Source organism: Salarias fasciatus, chromosome 23 (genome assembly GCF_902148845.1).
Source record: "Salarias fasciatus chromosome 23, fSalaFa1.1, whole genome shotgun sequence".
Lineage (NCBI taxonomy): Eukaryota > Metazoa > Chordata > Actinopteri > Blenniiformes > Blenniidae > Salarias > Salarias fasciatus.
Window position 1 is genome coordinate 11319677 of NC_043766.1, and position 14290 is coordinate 11333966.

The 14290-nt window shown below is 38.2% G+C and overlaps 1 protein-coding gene across 1 annotated transcript in view; it reads left to right on the forward strand.

Annotated features, from left to right (window-relative positions):
- Positions 1-14290, forward strand: part of LOC115382020 (contactin-associated protein-like 4) — an 84781-nt gene that overhangs the window by 32666 nt on the left and 37825 nt on the right. Inside the window, 8 exon segments of the mRNA XM_030083665.1 lie at positions 5209-5294; positions 5296-5385; positions 7182-7328; positions 9372-9401; positions 9403-9563; positions 9565-9638; positions 11986-12135; positions 14089-14260. Coding sequence (XP_029939525.1) covers positions 5209-5294; positions 5296-5385; positions 7182-7328; positions 9372-9401; positions 9403-9563; positions 9565-9638; positions 11986-12135; positions 14089-14260 — 910 coding nt within the window.

The window sequence follows — 14290 nt, forward strand, 5'->3', positions numbered from 1 at the left end:
GTTATTCTTTTTAAATCTGCCCACACTAACTGGACCTTTTTACATTCATTACTGTTTCAATACCTTGTGGTTCAACAAGGTGCTGGAAACACTGGAAAGTGATTTTAGCATGTAGTTTGGATGACATTACTGAAATGTGGCAGCAAGTGTGGGTGAAATATTTATAAGCAACAAACCAACAGATGAAGGTAAAATGCAAGTACAAAAGATTCCATGTCGGGAAATCAGCATACAAAATACACAAATACAGTCTTAAAGAAGAGCAATTTGTATAAAAAGGCTGCTTAGAAGCAGAATTATATGATTAATAATGAACAACTGTGGGACACAGCATTCAGATAAAGCATTGTCATAAATGCTAATGGATCTTTTTTTTATTTGAATGCCAGTGACAGGAGATTTACAGGAACAGCCTGAAAATGAGAGCTGGCCTGCTGTTATATTCTCAATCCTAAAAAGTAATAAACAAAATAAATTTCTTAAACTGAGTTTGGCTTTACTCGGGACATATAGGCAGGTTTAAGGTTGGAATAGCCAAAGATTTTTTAACTATGCAAAAAATTTTTTGGTGATTTGTAGATAAACCTGCCAAATTTAACATCAAAATCCACCCCCCCCCCCCCCCCAAGAAACCTTTCAAAAAAACTAAATGAGACAGTTTAAACAGTAAACCTTTCAATAATAAGCCACAAAAAAAAAATAATAATAATAAAAAAATCACAACATCTGCAACTTATAGCTATTTGTATTGTTTGTTTCTTTTATTGAAACCATGTTTGCCTTGATTTGTTTCTGAAACCGAATTCTTGGTATTTCAAAAGTTGAATGTCTAACTTGGCAGAGTTGCACTTTATTGTTATGTTAATGTTTGGGAAACATGTCTCTCAGTTAGTAGACACTTTTTTTTTTTTCAAAGTCTTACTACACAGGCATGTAAACACATAGAAATCCCTGAATTCAACTCATATTTTTCCCCACAAAGAAAAAAAAGAAGTCTGAATTTGTTGTATTGAGCTGGTGCATTTCTCTCCTTCTGGCACTTAATTTCTACATTCCTGTAATAAAACAAAATACTTTTCAAGTCTTTCTTGTTGGGAAGTGGTGAAAGATTATTATTTCCCTGGTGGTATTGTCTGGGCCATGTCAGCTGTAGAGAGGTGTCATCTGCAAAATCCATCCGTCTGACACCAGCTCCCCGAGTGACGCCTGTCACATTTCGCCGCTCCGCAGCAGCTGATGCTCAGCACAGTGCACACAAGACTCTGTGAAGCTGAGAACGAAAACATACACGGGTTGTTGTAACAGTGCAGAGATTAGATTGAACTATGATAATTTTGGGAAGCCACTGACAGGGAAAAAAATGTTCTGCCTCAGTCACAGCGATGCGACTGTGAGTTTCCCCCCATGCCATCCTTGTTTCTGTTTTTCTCTGTCTCTGCATTGCGATATCACAGCTTTTCTTGCATGTCGTCTACTACAACCTTTTCTTTCAGTGGTTATGTTTTACCTTTTTTTTTTTTCAATTGTGTGCTTTCTTTTTCTTCATCACCCTCTCCCTCACAAAGTCTCCCTTCCTTGTCTCCTATGAGTCTCCCAAGAACTTGCAGCCTGCAGAAAGAGTAAATTAGATCAATAGCTTGGAGCATCCACCCTGAGCCACAGCACACTCCTCCACAGTCAGGGGAGAAGAGAAGAGAAGCTCAAACCAACAGCAAACCTGATACTGGACAGGGAGGATATTTTATCTTGAAGATACTGTCTTCATGCTTATTCCATCCTGTTAGACAACCTGATTCTATCACATCATGAGAAAAACAACAGAAAAGAGAAGGGCTGAAGGTAGCTTATTCTCACCAACTCTGAGCATCAGCGTTTCGTACTGCTTGTAAACACCCAAACATGAAGCTCAACCGGAAACAATGGCCTTTTTATTACAATTATTTACCGGCTGAATGGCAGCAACACTGCAGACAGACCAACGCACCAACAAGAGGAGATGAAACAGGCAAACAAATAAGCACAGTGAGACATTTAGACCTGCTCTGTCTGCCTGTGGCTGTCCAAGCAGTTGGAATAAACTGACTGGCTCATTAAGATTTATGTCTGCTATCCAAAACCATCTCTTTCCTCTGTGCTTTACATTTATCAAAATGTCACTTTGCTGTAATGTACCCCGCTGCTTCATAATTCAGTTCAGTTCTGAAGCATCACCAGTACGCTGTAATATGCAACAGCAAATGCACTGAGGGCCACTGTGTCCTGCTCCACTGAGCTCCGGACGGATGGTGTTAAGTATTGCTGAATAAATTAGGATGGCATCAGAGAGGCATGCCTGGCAAGCTGCATGTTAAGTGAAGGGCTTTCTTATTTTTGTATGCTTGCAGTATTCAGTACATGCTGAAATTTTTTTCTGGTTTTGTGTGCAATCCTAAAATAAAAAAAAATAAAAAATTAGCTTCAAACAGGATGCAGTGATTTGAAAATGAGATGCTCAACGATTAACAGTTTCCTTAAAAAAGAAAAGATCCCTCAGGTGACACATTCACGTTGCTTCTGCAGTCTCATCACAGTGTTCATGATGAGTCACATTCACCCGTTGGAGCACACACTGCCATCACAGTGGTGACAGCTGCCCTGCAAAGTGTTTCACACACCCATCGGGAGCAAAACTGGGATTCAGTGCCTTGCTAAAGGACACTTGTCAGAGCAACATGGGAATTCAGCACTTGTAATTGGATTAGAGGAATCAACTAAGTCACTCCTTCCCTGTAAAGTACTTGGCTACTCATTATTCAATAGCCACACACCAGCATGTAAAAGCAGCCGAATTTTAGAGTAGCAGATTGTATCAGCAAAACACTGAAGCATTCCCCAATCAAAATCTTGAAAAAAAAAAAAAAAAAGTAAAAAAATAAATTATCTTACTTGAAGGTCTTTTCTATTCATTTGTGCATGGAAAAAAAATCAAAATGTGTAATTTAGGTGTTACTATATTTTGCACATCACCCCAAGGTGTGAATGCATTAATTATGTTAAATTCAAAACAACAAAAACGTCAACATATTCAGGTTTGTGCTCTTTGTACAAGTGACAGAAGGTGTGAGGAGAGATGCTCCCCAGGCACTGGAACAGTGCTGTTGAAATGAATCTCTCAGGACAAACTCTGCCCATTTGCAGAGAAAATGTAAAAACTGGTGATTCCAGTTAATTCCACAGTCCTCCACGTTACCTGCAGCGATATACATTGAGCCTCCAGGAATTTCTGTTGTGAACACACTCATAAGAACTTTAGAGAAGTCTAGAAAGCTTGACAGATAGCCTTTCCACTCCTCTTCCTGTGGCGTGTGCGACATGAGTAAGCTGGCACTCACTTTATTGTTTTCATTGTCTACATGATTCCTTTCCACAAAAGCTGAAAGAGTGTTATATTTACCAGTGTTTTTCTTGTGACACAGTGTAATGCTAGAAAGGACTGAGATGACTTAACTCATAAAGCTGTCTTTATGTAGTACAATACCAAGATTACATCCTTGCCCCTTGCACACAGAAACTCAAAATAGTCACAATAATATGCACTGAAGAATAAAGTCCACATTGGATTTTTGTGGAACAAATAAAATTTTGATCTTGATGCATCATACTCCACTGCAGACTCTGACATCTTTCCCATCAATGACTGCCTGCGTTCCTCTTCTTACACCCATCATATTCCTGACCTGCTACCAACCAACCCAAGTTTGCGTGAAATATTTCACCAGTTCCTTTCTCACTTTTCTAATCTGATTCTTTGGTACAGGTTTGCTTCATCAGAATCTCGAATTTGTACTGTCATCAGTTGTAAACATTTGATACACTGTGTCTCCTTTTTCATGTGATGAGGGTGTTGCAATAGTGAAATTTTAATTTGTTGTGTGTTTGTTCTTATAAATAACTTATCTCACCTGGACTAAAATCTAGAAGATATGGCTTTGAACATGACTTCAGTTAAACTTTTTCCACCACATGAAAGGATTTAAATGTTCTCCTGACCTGTTGTCCTCCAGAGAGGAGCGTAATGGAACGGCATACAGAACGTGTTCAGGTGATATTGCCTCAGACAAGCTGTCTGAAACACACAGACTGCAATAAATGGGAAGCTGATGTTGAGTCAGACCCTCAGCTTCTCAACAAGAACATTCAGTATACGGCATCCAGTCTAGATTAAAATAAGCATTTTCTGCATTGCAACATGACTCTGCTTCTTTGAGGTGAGACTTTCCGTGCTTTCCAGGCTGAATTTACTTTCATACATCTCTCTGATGCTGGCCAGCAAGAGGATGGAGGATGCCTTCAGAATTGCTTAATTTCCCCCACTTAGTTTTTTCTTGTTGAACGTTAAGAGGTTAAACATGTTCCCTCAAGGAACATCTGATATCATCAAAGAAGTGCTAAATAGCTTGACATCTGGAAAATACTGTCATACCACCTTCACGTCTGAGCTCAGAAGCACACTGCTTAGCACAACAACAGGAAACAAAGAGAAGTGTTAAAAAGTGATTAGTATTACACAACACATCAGCAGGAGAAAGTACCAGTCTCACCACAGCGTTCACTGTTCTGATCAGAAGAAAGTTCTCTTCATGATTAAATAATCATATTTTTGCATATTTTTCCTTCTGCTGAACATCATTTCATCAGCAGAATCACCTTTTCTCTCCTAAAACATCCTTGGATACAAAATGGGATCTGCCAGTTAAACCCGCTGGTGGTTGGTTCTGGTCATCAATTATATCCTCTTCCACTTTGCAGTATCATCATTTATCATGCTCGGCCTCTTCTCTTTCAGCATATGGAGATGTTGCACTCTAATGAGGGAAGGTGACCTAGGTGACCTTCTCATGCTTTGAAACAGATGAAATATTTCACAGAACCTGCAAAGTGTTCGTTTGTTTTGGAAGCTCAACAAATCCTCCTTTAGGTTTTCCTGCAATCTGAAACAGCTTTTTTTTTCCTGGAATCCTTCAAGTAAGTTGTTCTTGTTAAAATTGTGTTTTGGAGCAGGACACACAGAATGCTGACCTTGGAGAGTCTTTGAGGTAATAGTCAGATCTTCAAATAGGACCCCACATGAAAGGATATCTGCATTAGATGGAGACATTGCTCTTTCCGCTAATGCACCTTCACGGCCAACATCCTCTTCTTTCTCTTCCTTCTCTCTCCGTGTTGCAGGTGTGAGTTCATCCTCTAGTGGAAAGCTTCTTGCTTCTCTGGGCAGTCTGCTCGATGATCAGCACTGGCACCACATAAAGTTGGAGAAAACTCAGCACTCACCTTAACCTCACCGTAGACAAAAACAGTCAGCAGGTTCACACACCACCTGAGCTCAGCCGCTGGCATATTCACATGGTGAGAAGAAAAACTCTCCCAGCCAAAAGCTTTTGTGAATCAAACATCAAAGACAAATTCATTGGGGTTTTACTTCTTACATAGATAAATGAAACTATACCTCTCGAGTTGAATAAGTATAGTGCCTGGTTATGATAGTAATAGTAATAGTAATAGCAATAAAAATAGTATCACAAATAGCACGGAGACAGTTTTGAGTGCCATGCAGCACATCTTGAAGGGGTTATGTACATAGATTCAGATCGATATGTGAATTTTTGGCTTTTGCAAAATTTGAATTCAATGGATCTATGAAAATTAATGTCGAAAACGGCATGCTTTGTGAAAGGTACTGTTAACTGACAGCAGCACTTAATACTTTAAAGGTTTGGTTAGCTGTATTACTTATTCAGTATCAATCAGTCTATCAATTTCCCACCAAACATCTGACGTCAGGGAGACGTGCAGATCAGGTCATTATTGGGCCGGTCAGTCAAAGGCCATATCGAGACGTCCGCAGAATGTACAAAATGGATCCAAGATTCAGAGGTCATTATTGGACCTTTTTTTGACGTCGTAATGACCCAGCTGGCTTTCAACCGACCTTAAAGGTTGAAATTTAGTTGACATAATGTCAGTTGATGAAAAACGTTAATTTAACGTCAAAACAACATTTACACTAAATGGTTGAAGTTGTGTCGTAAACTCACTGTGGATTCAACATTGGAATATCAACATTTTTTAAATGTATATCTAATTGTCAGTATTTTTAAAATCATGACATCTAAAATTTTGATGAAATATGTCAGTTGAAAAACAACGTTATTTCAACATTCAGACAATGTTGGTAAATTTACCATTGAAAAGTGTTATTGAATGTTAACCCCCGCCTTGTATTTCTTCTTGTTTGAGTCTGTTTGTTTTCATTGTCCTCGTAAAGATAGAATTAATGTCTAATAAAAAAGCCACCCAAGCGGTTAAATTTAGTACGTAATTTCATCAAATTGTGAACTTGGTGTAACATAAAACAAACATTTTTAAAACCACTACTTTGTCTTGTGTGTATTGCACTGTATTTCACAGTAGTTTTCTGCAAACTAGTGCTCACCCTCCCATTTACAGATGAAGTACACAGCGAAGTAATAGCTCAACAGGTAAGGCTGAGGTTCACTGAACAGTAAGTCGTAGTTCAGAACCTGTATTTCACCCGTCTGTAATGTAATACTGAAATGAACTGAAAGAATACCACTGAACCTCAGACTGCGAGCCCAGTGGTTAGATTGCGGTCAATTTAATTTATAATTTTCTGCACTTGTGCTGCTGTACTCCCAAAGACGTTGTGAAAAAGACGTCATCTGGCGTTACAGTCTGCACCTTCAGTGGACCAATACTGGATGTACAAAAATGACCCTAAAAAGACATTGTTTCAACGTGTCTTTGCGCAGTGGGTTATTTCTTTTTTTTTTACTTGTTTAAAGATTCAAAGTGACTCAAACATGATTGGCAAAGTGGTGTTAAGACAAAACAAGCGAGAACAAGGAAACAGAAAGCACAAGTCACTTTAAAAGGTAGACTGAAACTTGTTATTAAAAATGAGACATGAAAGTAAATTAAAAACACCTTTAAAAGACAAACAGGCTAATTGTTAAAATGACAAAGGCAAGGTCAAACTGAACAACAATGCAATCAGATATAACTCAGAGAGAGGAATAAAATACATCAAACAGCCATAAGATAGTCAAATTTAACACAATGCAGTACAAACAAATCTAAATTAAAACAGAATGAATGAATGCGAATTTCAATTTCTTGTGCAGCTGAGTGTAGCTGCTGTCCGGAGCCATGGGCTGCAGAAACCCATCCTGCCCAACAGGAACTTCCATGGCTGCCTGGAAAACCTTCTTTACGGTGACCTTAAGCTGATAAGTCTGGCGAAACAGAACAACCCCCAGGTCACTGTGCTGGTAAGCTGTACACTGTGTTTTAACATGTTCAAAAAACATCGGCATGATAACCTGTCATTGAAAGTTGACCAGAAGGACACATAGATGATCACCCAGCTCCACATGTAATACTGATGTGCATATTTGCTTTGAGGTCCTTCAGCAGAAAAACAGCATCACACTGTGTTGTTCAGTCACGTTGATCACCCATCTTCTCCTGGGTTTTCCAGTTATGGCTTTTCTTTTGGTAATTTTTTCCAGTGTTAGTTTAGATGGGCAAATGGCTTCTTCCTACTTATCATGTGGACTACACCATCCCAGAGGGTCTTGTCCACTTCCAAGACTCTCAAGACTCAAGATAAGGAGCGGTGTGTGCTCTAAGGAAAAAAAATCCTCCTGTGACATTGCCCTAAGCGATGCAACTTCTGTTCAGTCAGCACATAATTAATTATTGGAAATTAGGAATCAGCTTTTTGAAAGTCATCTGAAATTTTGTTTTTATTCAGGATCGTAATTATTAAGTGGCTTTGACTTCCTCCATACTCATGGGAACTGCCCGACACTCAGCTTTGACTTTGCCAAAGTGACAGGTGAAAATGATGGCTGCAACTTTTCTGTTGCAACCAACAAGCAGATATTCTAAATAAGGGGTGAATGTGATCTCCTTGACACGGCTTTTTCCCTGTCATTGCCCACGCATACCTTGGGCAAACAGGAATTACAACAGGATTCATAAAAGACAGAATAATGCTGTTTGTGATGGCATATTTTTCTGTTGTTCCAGCATGAAACAACCCTACATACTTTAACTGTTTTGTGCCCTTTCAGTCCAGTAACTCATATAAGAAGTTAATTTTTCAAAAAAAGTCTGAAAAGAGAGACTTTTACTTCTATTTGTGGGTCTTACCTGTCAAAAGATGCCCTCTTTATTAAGGAAACTTTAACCACCTTTCTGATTTTATTGGATTACAGTCAAGTCGGCCCCAGCATATTGATATCCCTGCTTACATGCATCGCTATTTACAGATAAAAAAAGTAAAGCTTCTCTTAATCATGCTTAAAAAAAGCATCAGATCATTTTGTTGATGCAACATTTTGCTATTACTCACAAATGAAAGTAGTAAGCGTGTCAATTATATCTGTCATATCTGATATATGATAAATGTCTGATATATCTGAGATTTTATCATTACTGTGATCAAATGTTAGTGTGATGAAAAAAAGCCCTTTTGTTCAATCTAAACTTGTTACACTCCAGCCTCTTGTTTTCATTTCTGTTTCTTGTTGTTCATCAGTGATGTTATGCCAATGGTCAATGTCATTATTATTATTTTGAACATCATAATTTACATCATCTACATCAGCAGTCATTCTATTTTTGCAGTGGTTTTCACCATCTGAGCCATCAGTATTAACATAATTTCCTTTATCATCATCACCAGTTAATCTTAACCACATTGTAGAGTTGCAAACCCAAAGTGAAACAACTACAGCAGGAAGAAAAGCATAAATTTAGAAAGCTTATGGGCTTATATTACAAAGTTTTAGAAAGAAAGCTCATATGATTTTAAATTGTACTGTTCAAAAGACAGTGGAAATGATTTTGTCTCGTGTTATATTAATGATATCACATTGCATATCCTCTGCTAATTATCTTTATTTCCCTCCAGAGGCAGAACTTTGACATAACGTGGCTTTTATGACTCAGCTATGCATATTGTAGACATGACCGTGATAATTTTGATATTTCTTTTTTTCTGATGTATCATCTCTATTGCTGTGTGCTAGTCGAATGATTAGTGAAAAACGTACAAACACTATATGGAGCTGATGGTTTAGGTTTTCAGTGTTAGCTTACATCATTTCAGCTATTCAGCTCGTTTCGGTATGGTAATATAGGTGTCCTTTTTCAGAGAAGTGCTGACGGGACCTCTGTGACATGAAGTCAAACCGAGTCAGCTTTTGTCATTGATGAATATTCATTTTTCATTATCTCTTTTATAATCATTTCTCCCTCTCTCCCTTCAATCATGTCTCCCTCTCCCGCCCTCTTTTGTCTTTCAGGGCAATGTGACCTTTTCCTGTGCAGAATCACGTTTCAGTTGCTGTGACATTCACCGACTCCCTCAGCTTCCTGCAGTTACCTGGGCGAACATCGTGGTCACCGAGCTTTTTTCTGTTACGCCTGCAGTTCAGGACATGGAATAAGGCAGGGCTACTATTGACCTTTGGCCTCCGCTGCACGATGGGACAGTTATGTGTATCTGAGTGAGGGCCAGCTCCGCTTGCAGATCAGTACAGCTGACAGGGCCTTGCTGGAGCTCAGCACAGGTAGGACCAGTTTGGACTGATGATGATGATCTGCTAAATCAAATGTCCAGCTATAATCATAAGTGTCCATAAGTATAACACTACTTTTACAGCTGAACGTAAACAAACATTATGCTGAGTGACAATTTGATGTGTTTATTTAAAATGAAAATACTGAGAGTCCTCATTCTTGTGAGCTGAAGTTATTATTTTATGATGAAAAATATTTGCTGTCCTTATGATTTAGTTTAATTTAGTTTATTTGTTTCTTTCGTTTAACACAACACAAAAACAAAAAACAAAAAAGATGAAAATACATCAATGTCATCAGTCCAGACACAAAACAAACGAAAGAAAAGGAGCAGAAAGAAGAACAATCTTATTATATCTGCCCCTTTCCATAATATTATTTGAACTAATACAAATTAACAATACTCAAAAACTCATATTCACTAATCAAAATTTTCAACCCGCAACAACTAGTTTTCATTTTCATATTTAGCCAATGTGGAATTTTTTATATGTTTCTTAAATGTCATAATTGTTTTGCACTCTTTGATTTCCTGTTTCACAGCATTCCATAAGTTCAGTTCTTTCACTGCAATGCTTCTTTCTTTGATTTTGGTTCTGAATCTGGGTTTTTTGAACACGTCTATTCCTTTAAGATTGTATATACTAGTTCTTATTTCAAATATATTCTGAAGATTTACAGGCAATAAATTCCACTTGCCTTATACATTATTTTAGGATACTTAAATCAAGAATATCAGGAAATTTCAAAACTTTCAGTTTAATAAATAATGGATTAGACGGCTCTCGATAATGACTATTTGTCTTAGCCACAATCTTTAGGAGGCCAAATAGCTTCAGAACTGAAACATGTTTTGAACAATGAGGTATGAACACATTTGGGTATATAAAGTTAATCCACAGGTTTTCCTTTTTTTCATTATTATATAGAAGGCATCCTTAGAAGTACTTCATATATTTAATATGAGAAAGCTAATCTCATTTCAAATACTGTTGATGACTGACAAAAATCAGAAAAGATTGAAATTGCAAGATGTATTCTCAACACTCCACCTATAATATGCTAATCAGTTGCATCAACAGCATGCACAGCCTCACAATGGCTCGTTTTCCGAATGATATTTATTTGTTTGATATTCATGTGTCTGTTAATTATTTTTATACCAGTGCAGCCCCTCTGGATATAATCTCTATTTCACTGCTTGTTTCTTCCAGCTATTTTTAAGGTATTGCTAATGTATAGTTTTTTGGGGGCGGAAAATACAGTGTTTGGGCATAGTAATACATCAACCCTGTCCTGACTTTAGGGAGCATTACTTAACATTTAGTTGAATGTTTGAACTCTTCGATCAAGTTGGATTAATCTTTTGACAAGGAAGGAAAAGAACATTTTTGGATGGCTAAAAATGTTTAGTTGAAAGAAAATTCCTCTGTTCATCTTTGGTTCCTGCTGTATCCAAACTCGAGGATGGTAAGCTGTAGACCATGCAAGCTGACATTGAAATAGAGGCAAGGAAAACCCTCAACAGGTCATCTGTCCGTTTAGCAACAGACAAACACAAACACAGATGTTCATACTCACAGTAATAATGCTAATAAAGTTTCATTTAGTCACTAAGTGGATTGTGATTCACACAGAGAAAACCTGTGAACTCCACACAGAAAACACTGACCGGGGCTTGAATCTAGACCTTCCTTTGTGGGACAATGTTGTCAATAACTGTATCATCAATACATCTCATTTAAGGAAAAAATAACACACTGCAAGAGAACATTTTCCTTTTTTTCCCCCTCAAAACAGATAGAAGTAGACTAAAAATTGATGTTCTCCTTACTCTGCTCATTCCTATAACAGTCCGTCTTTTACACCGCCTCCCAGTTTTGCCACTGGGAGCAACTGCAGTTTTCCCCAGTGTAGTAGGACAGCATGTCAAACAACTAGTTCCAAGAGACCCCAGCTCAGCCTGCCCATCTGTATTCATCAATACAGCTGTCTACACAGACAGGCCTTGTAATCACTTTATGCATGTAAATGCAACCGAGAGCATCTACCAAGACTTCAAATATATTTTACACTGTAAGTTCAGAGAAGTATTTTGCATGAACTCATCCTGTGGAGACGCTAATGGAGGGCTGAGGCTGCTGCGGTGCCAGGTCCATACTGATATGCTAGTCTGGGAGGTTTAATGAAATTGGAAGGGAAAGTTTGAACTTTTTGTCCATGATTTTTTAATCACAGACTTGTGAAAAACAAAGCCATACATTGATGTTATAACAAACAAAAACAAACAAACAAAAAAAATGATATAACTGATTTAGTGTGCTTACATGCTACCAGGCTCAAGTCTGAATGATGGCCAGTGGCACTCTGTGGAGCTGCACTTCAGTCAAGATCATCTGAGCATCACCGTGGATAAAGATGAAGGAGCCACAGCTCACACCAGCGTTCCACTTCCTCTAACTTCAGAAAGTCACTTCTTCTTTGGTGGTAGGAGGACATTAAGGAATTTCTGCTTCTTCTTCTTCTTCTTTTTTTTTTTTTTTTTTTTTAAGTTTTATTGCTACTGGCACTCAGAGCAGTGTTTATGTTTGTGTACCGGAGTGAGCTCTTCATGAATTTCTAAACATTTCCAAACTGCTTGTCTTGCTAAATACAAACTGGACACAAGCATCAAAGAATTTTTAGATTCATGCTGCTATTTCTGTAATAATGATCATTTTCAAATTAGAGCTTAGCACCATTTACTGTGGAATGAAATCAAAAAGCTGATCAACCTCTCTATCCTAAATGCTTTGACTGGCCTCTGCTCCTCTTGCCTGATCGGTATTTAGCATCTCTTTATAACAAATGATCTATTTATTCCATATCTTATCGTCATTTACCTTTTCTTTAAGTTCTCCTTAGGTCTTTTCATTTTCAGTTTTCTCTCTCTACAGGGTCAGTTTTCTACATGCATTAAATAAAAGAACACTAACTGCACAACTACATATGCATGCAGTTCGTCATCTTATTGTAAAAATCACCTCCTCTACAAATAAAAGTATCAGCGCCAATATCCAGTCATTTGAAATATTGTATTTCTACCACTGAATTTGAGGGACATTCACAGTTCACTAGCAATCAGTGTATCAGCAGTATATCCTGTTGTATGTATTCAAAAGTGTGTTGACCTGACTGTTACTGTAAATCTGTATGTGAGCTGCTCGTACTGTGGCTTTTTGGTGTATGTGAATGGGATTGGAGCATCTCATTCCATTCAGGACATAATATTCTTAACATGATTAAAACTAATGCACAAAGATGGAAGCATGGAGTAAGTTGTAAAAGGTAGAAGGTAGCCTGTGGCTCAGAAGGTCGACACTGCATCAGCTCTCACCTGGAGGGGTTCAGGTTCAATTCCCCATCTGCCCATATGTCCAGGTGCCCTCGCACGACACACTGTACCCAAAAATTGCTTGTTGCATCATACCTGGATGCAATATATCCTTCAATAGAAACACTGTGGTGCTCATTCACAGGATTTATCAGTAAGTTGTCTTATCTGCCTGCCACCCCCAGGTTCATCTGTGCTCAGAGATTACATGAGGGTAAACACAAAGAGGCTAAACTCAGTTTCAAGGCTCATCACACAGGGAGAGGTAATGGAGCGGTGATCCAAAATACTCTCTGGGTAGCAAGTCAAGAAGTAGACTCATTTCAAAGATTTTTGTGTGAATTGATTTGGATTCTGCTGATGAAAAAGACACACTGGACACATTCTGTGTACATTGTCGACTGTCTTCACCTCATTATGAAATCTAATGGTGGAAAATTCATCATCATTAAGGACAAACTGAGTGTACAACGATGTTAAGCCAGCACAGCAACAACACCGCTGCTTGTTTAAGCAGACAGGTGAACCGTAGCTGCTCAGGAAGGAAGCGGTTATACATGCACGGCTCATCTTTAACGCCCACCAATCAGTCAGTCTCAGTAACCACGACAGCAGCTGGAAACACACACCTCTGCCTTTTTGTTGTGTTTTCCATAGTGAAAGCCCTGTACTACCTTGCCATAATTTAACAGCAGGATAAAGCAAATCTTATGATTACTGGCCTCACATGTGATTGATCATTCATTTCTTTGTTTGTACATTGTGGACAGATGGCACGTTTGGCTTTGGAATGGATGTAGAAAATTGTATTGTGTTGAAACTACAATTTCCAATATTTAAATGTGTTGTACATCTGGTTTTGGGGGAAAAAATTAACATTAATAACACTAATAAAATAGAAATATTTGTAACATTTTCAAAGATTGATCTATGTTGAGATGATGGTAGATCTACAGTATATTTAAATGAAATAAATCAATGTGTTTCTTCATAATCCAAAAAAATGAACAGCATGCACTCAGATAAAAAGTTTAAGCCTTCAAATAAGTTTTTGTTTCCATTCTCAGGTTGTCCTTCGCAGGGGAGCAGTAAGGAGTGCAGAAACCCCTTCAAAGTGTTTCAGGGATGTATGCGTTTGCTGACTCTGGATGGCCAGCTTGTGGATCTGATCAAAGTGCAGCAAAGGTTGCTGGGAAACTATAGCGACCTGCAAATTGATATGTGTGGCATCGTCGACAGGTTTGTCAATCTAATATTTATGTAGGGCAG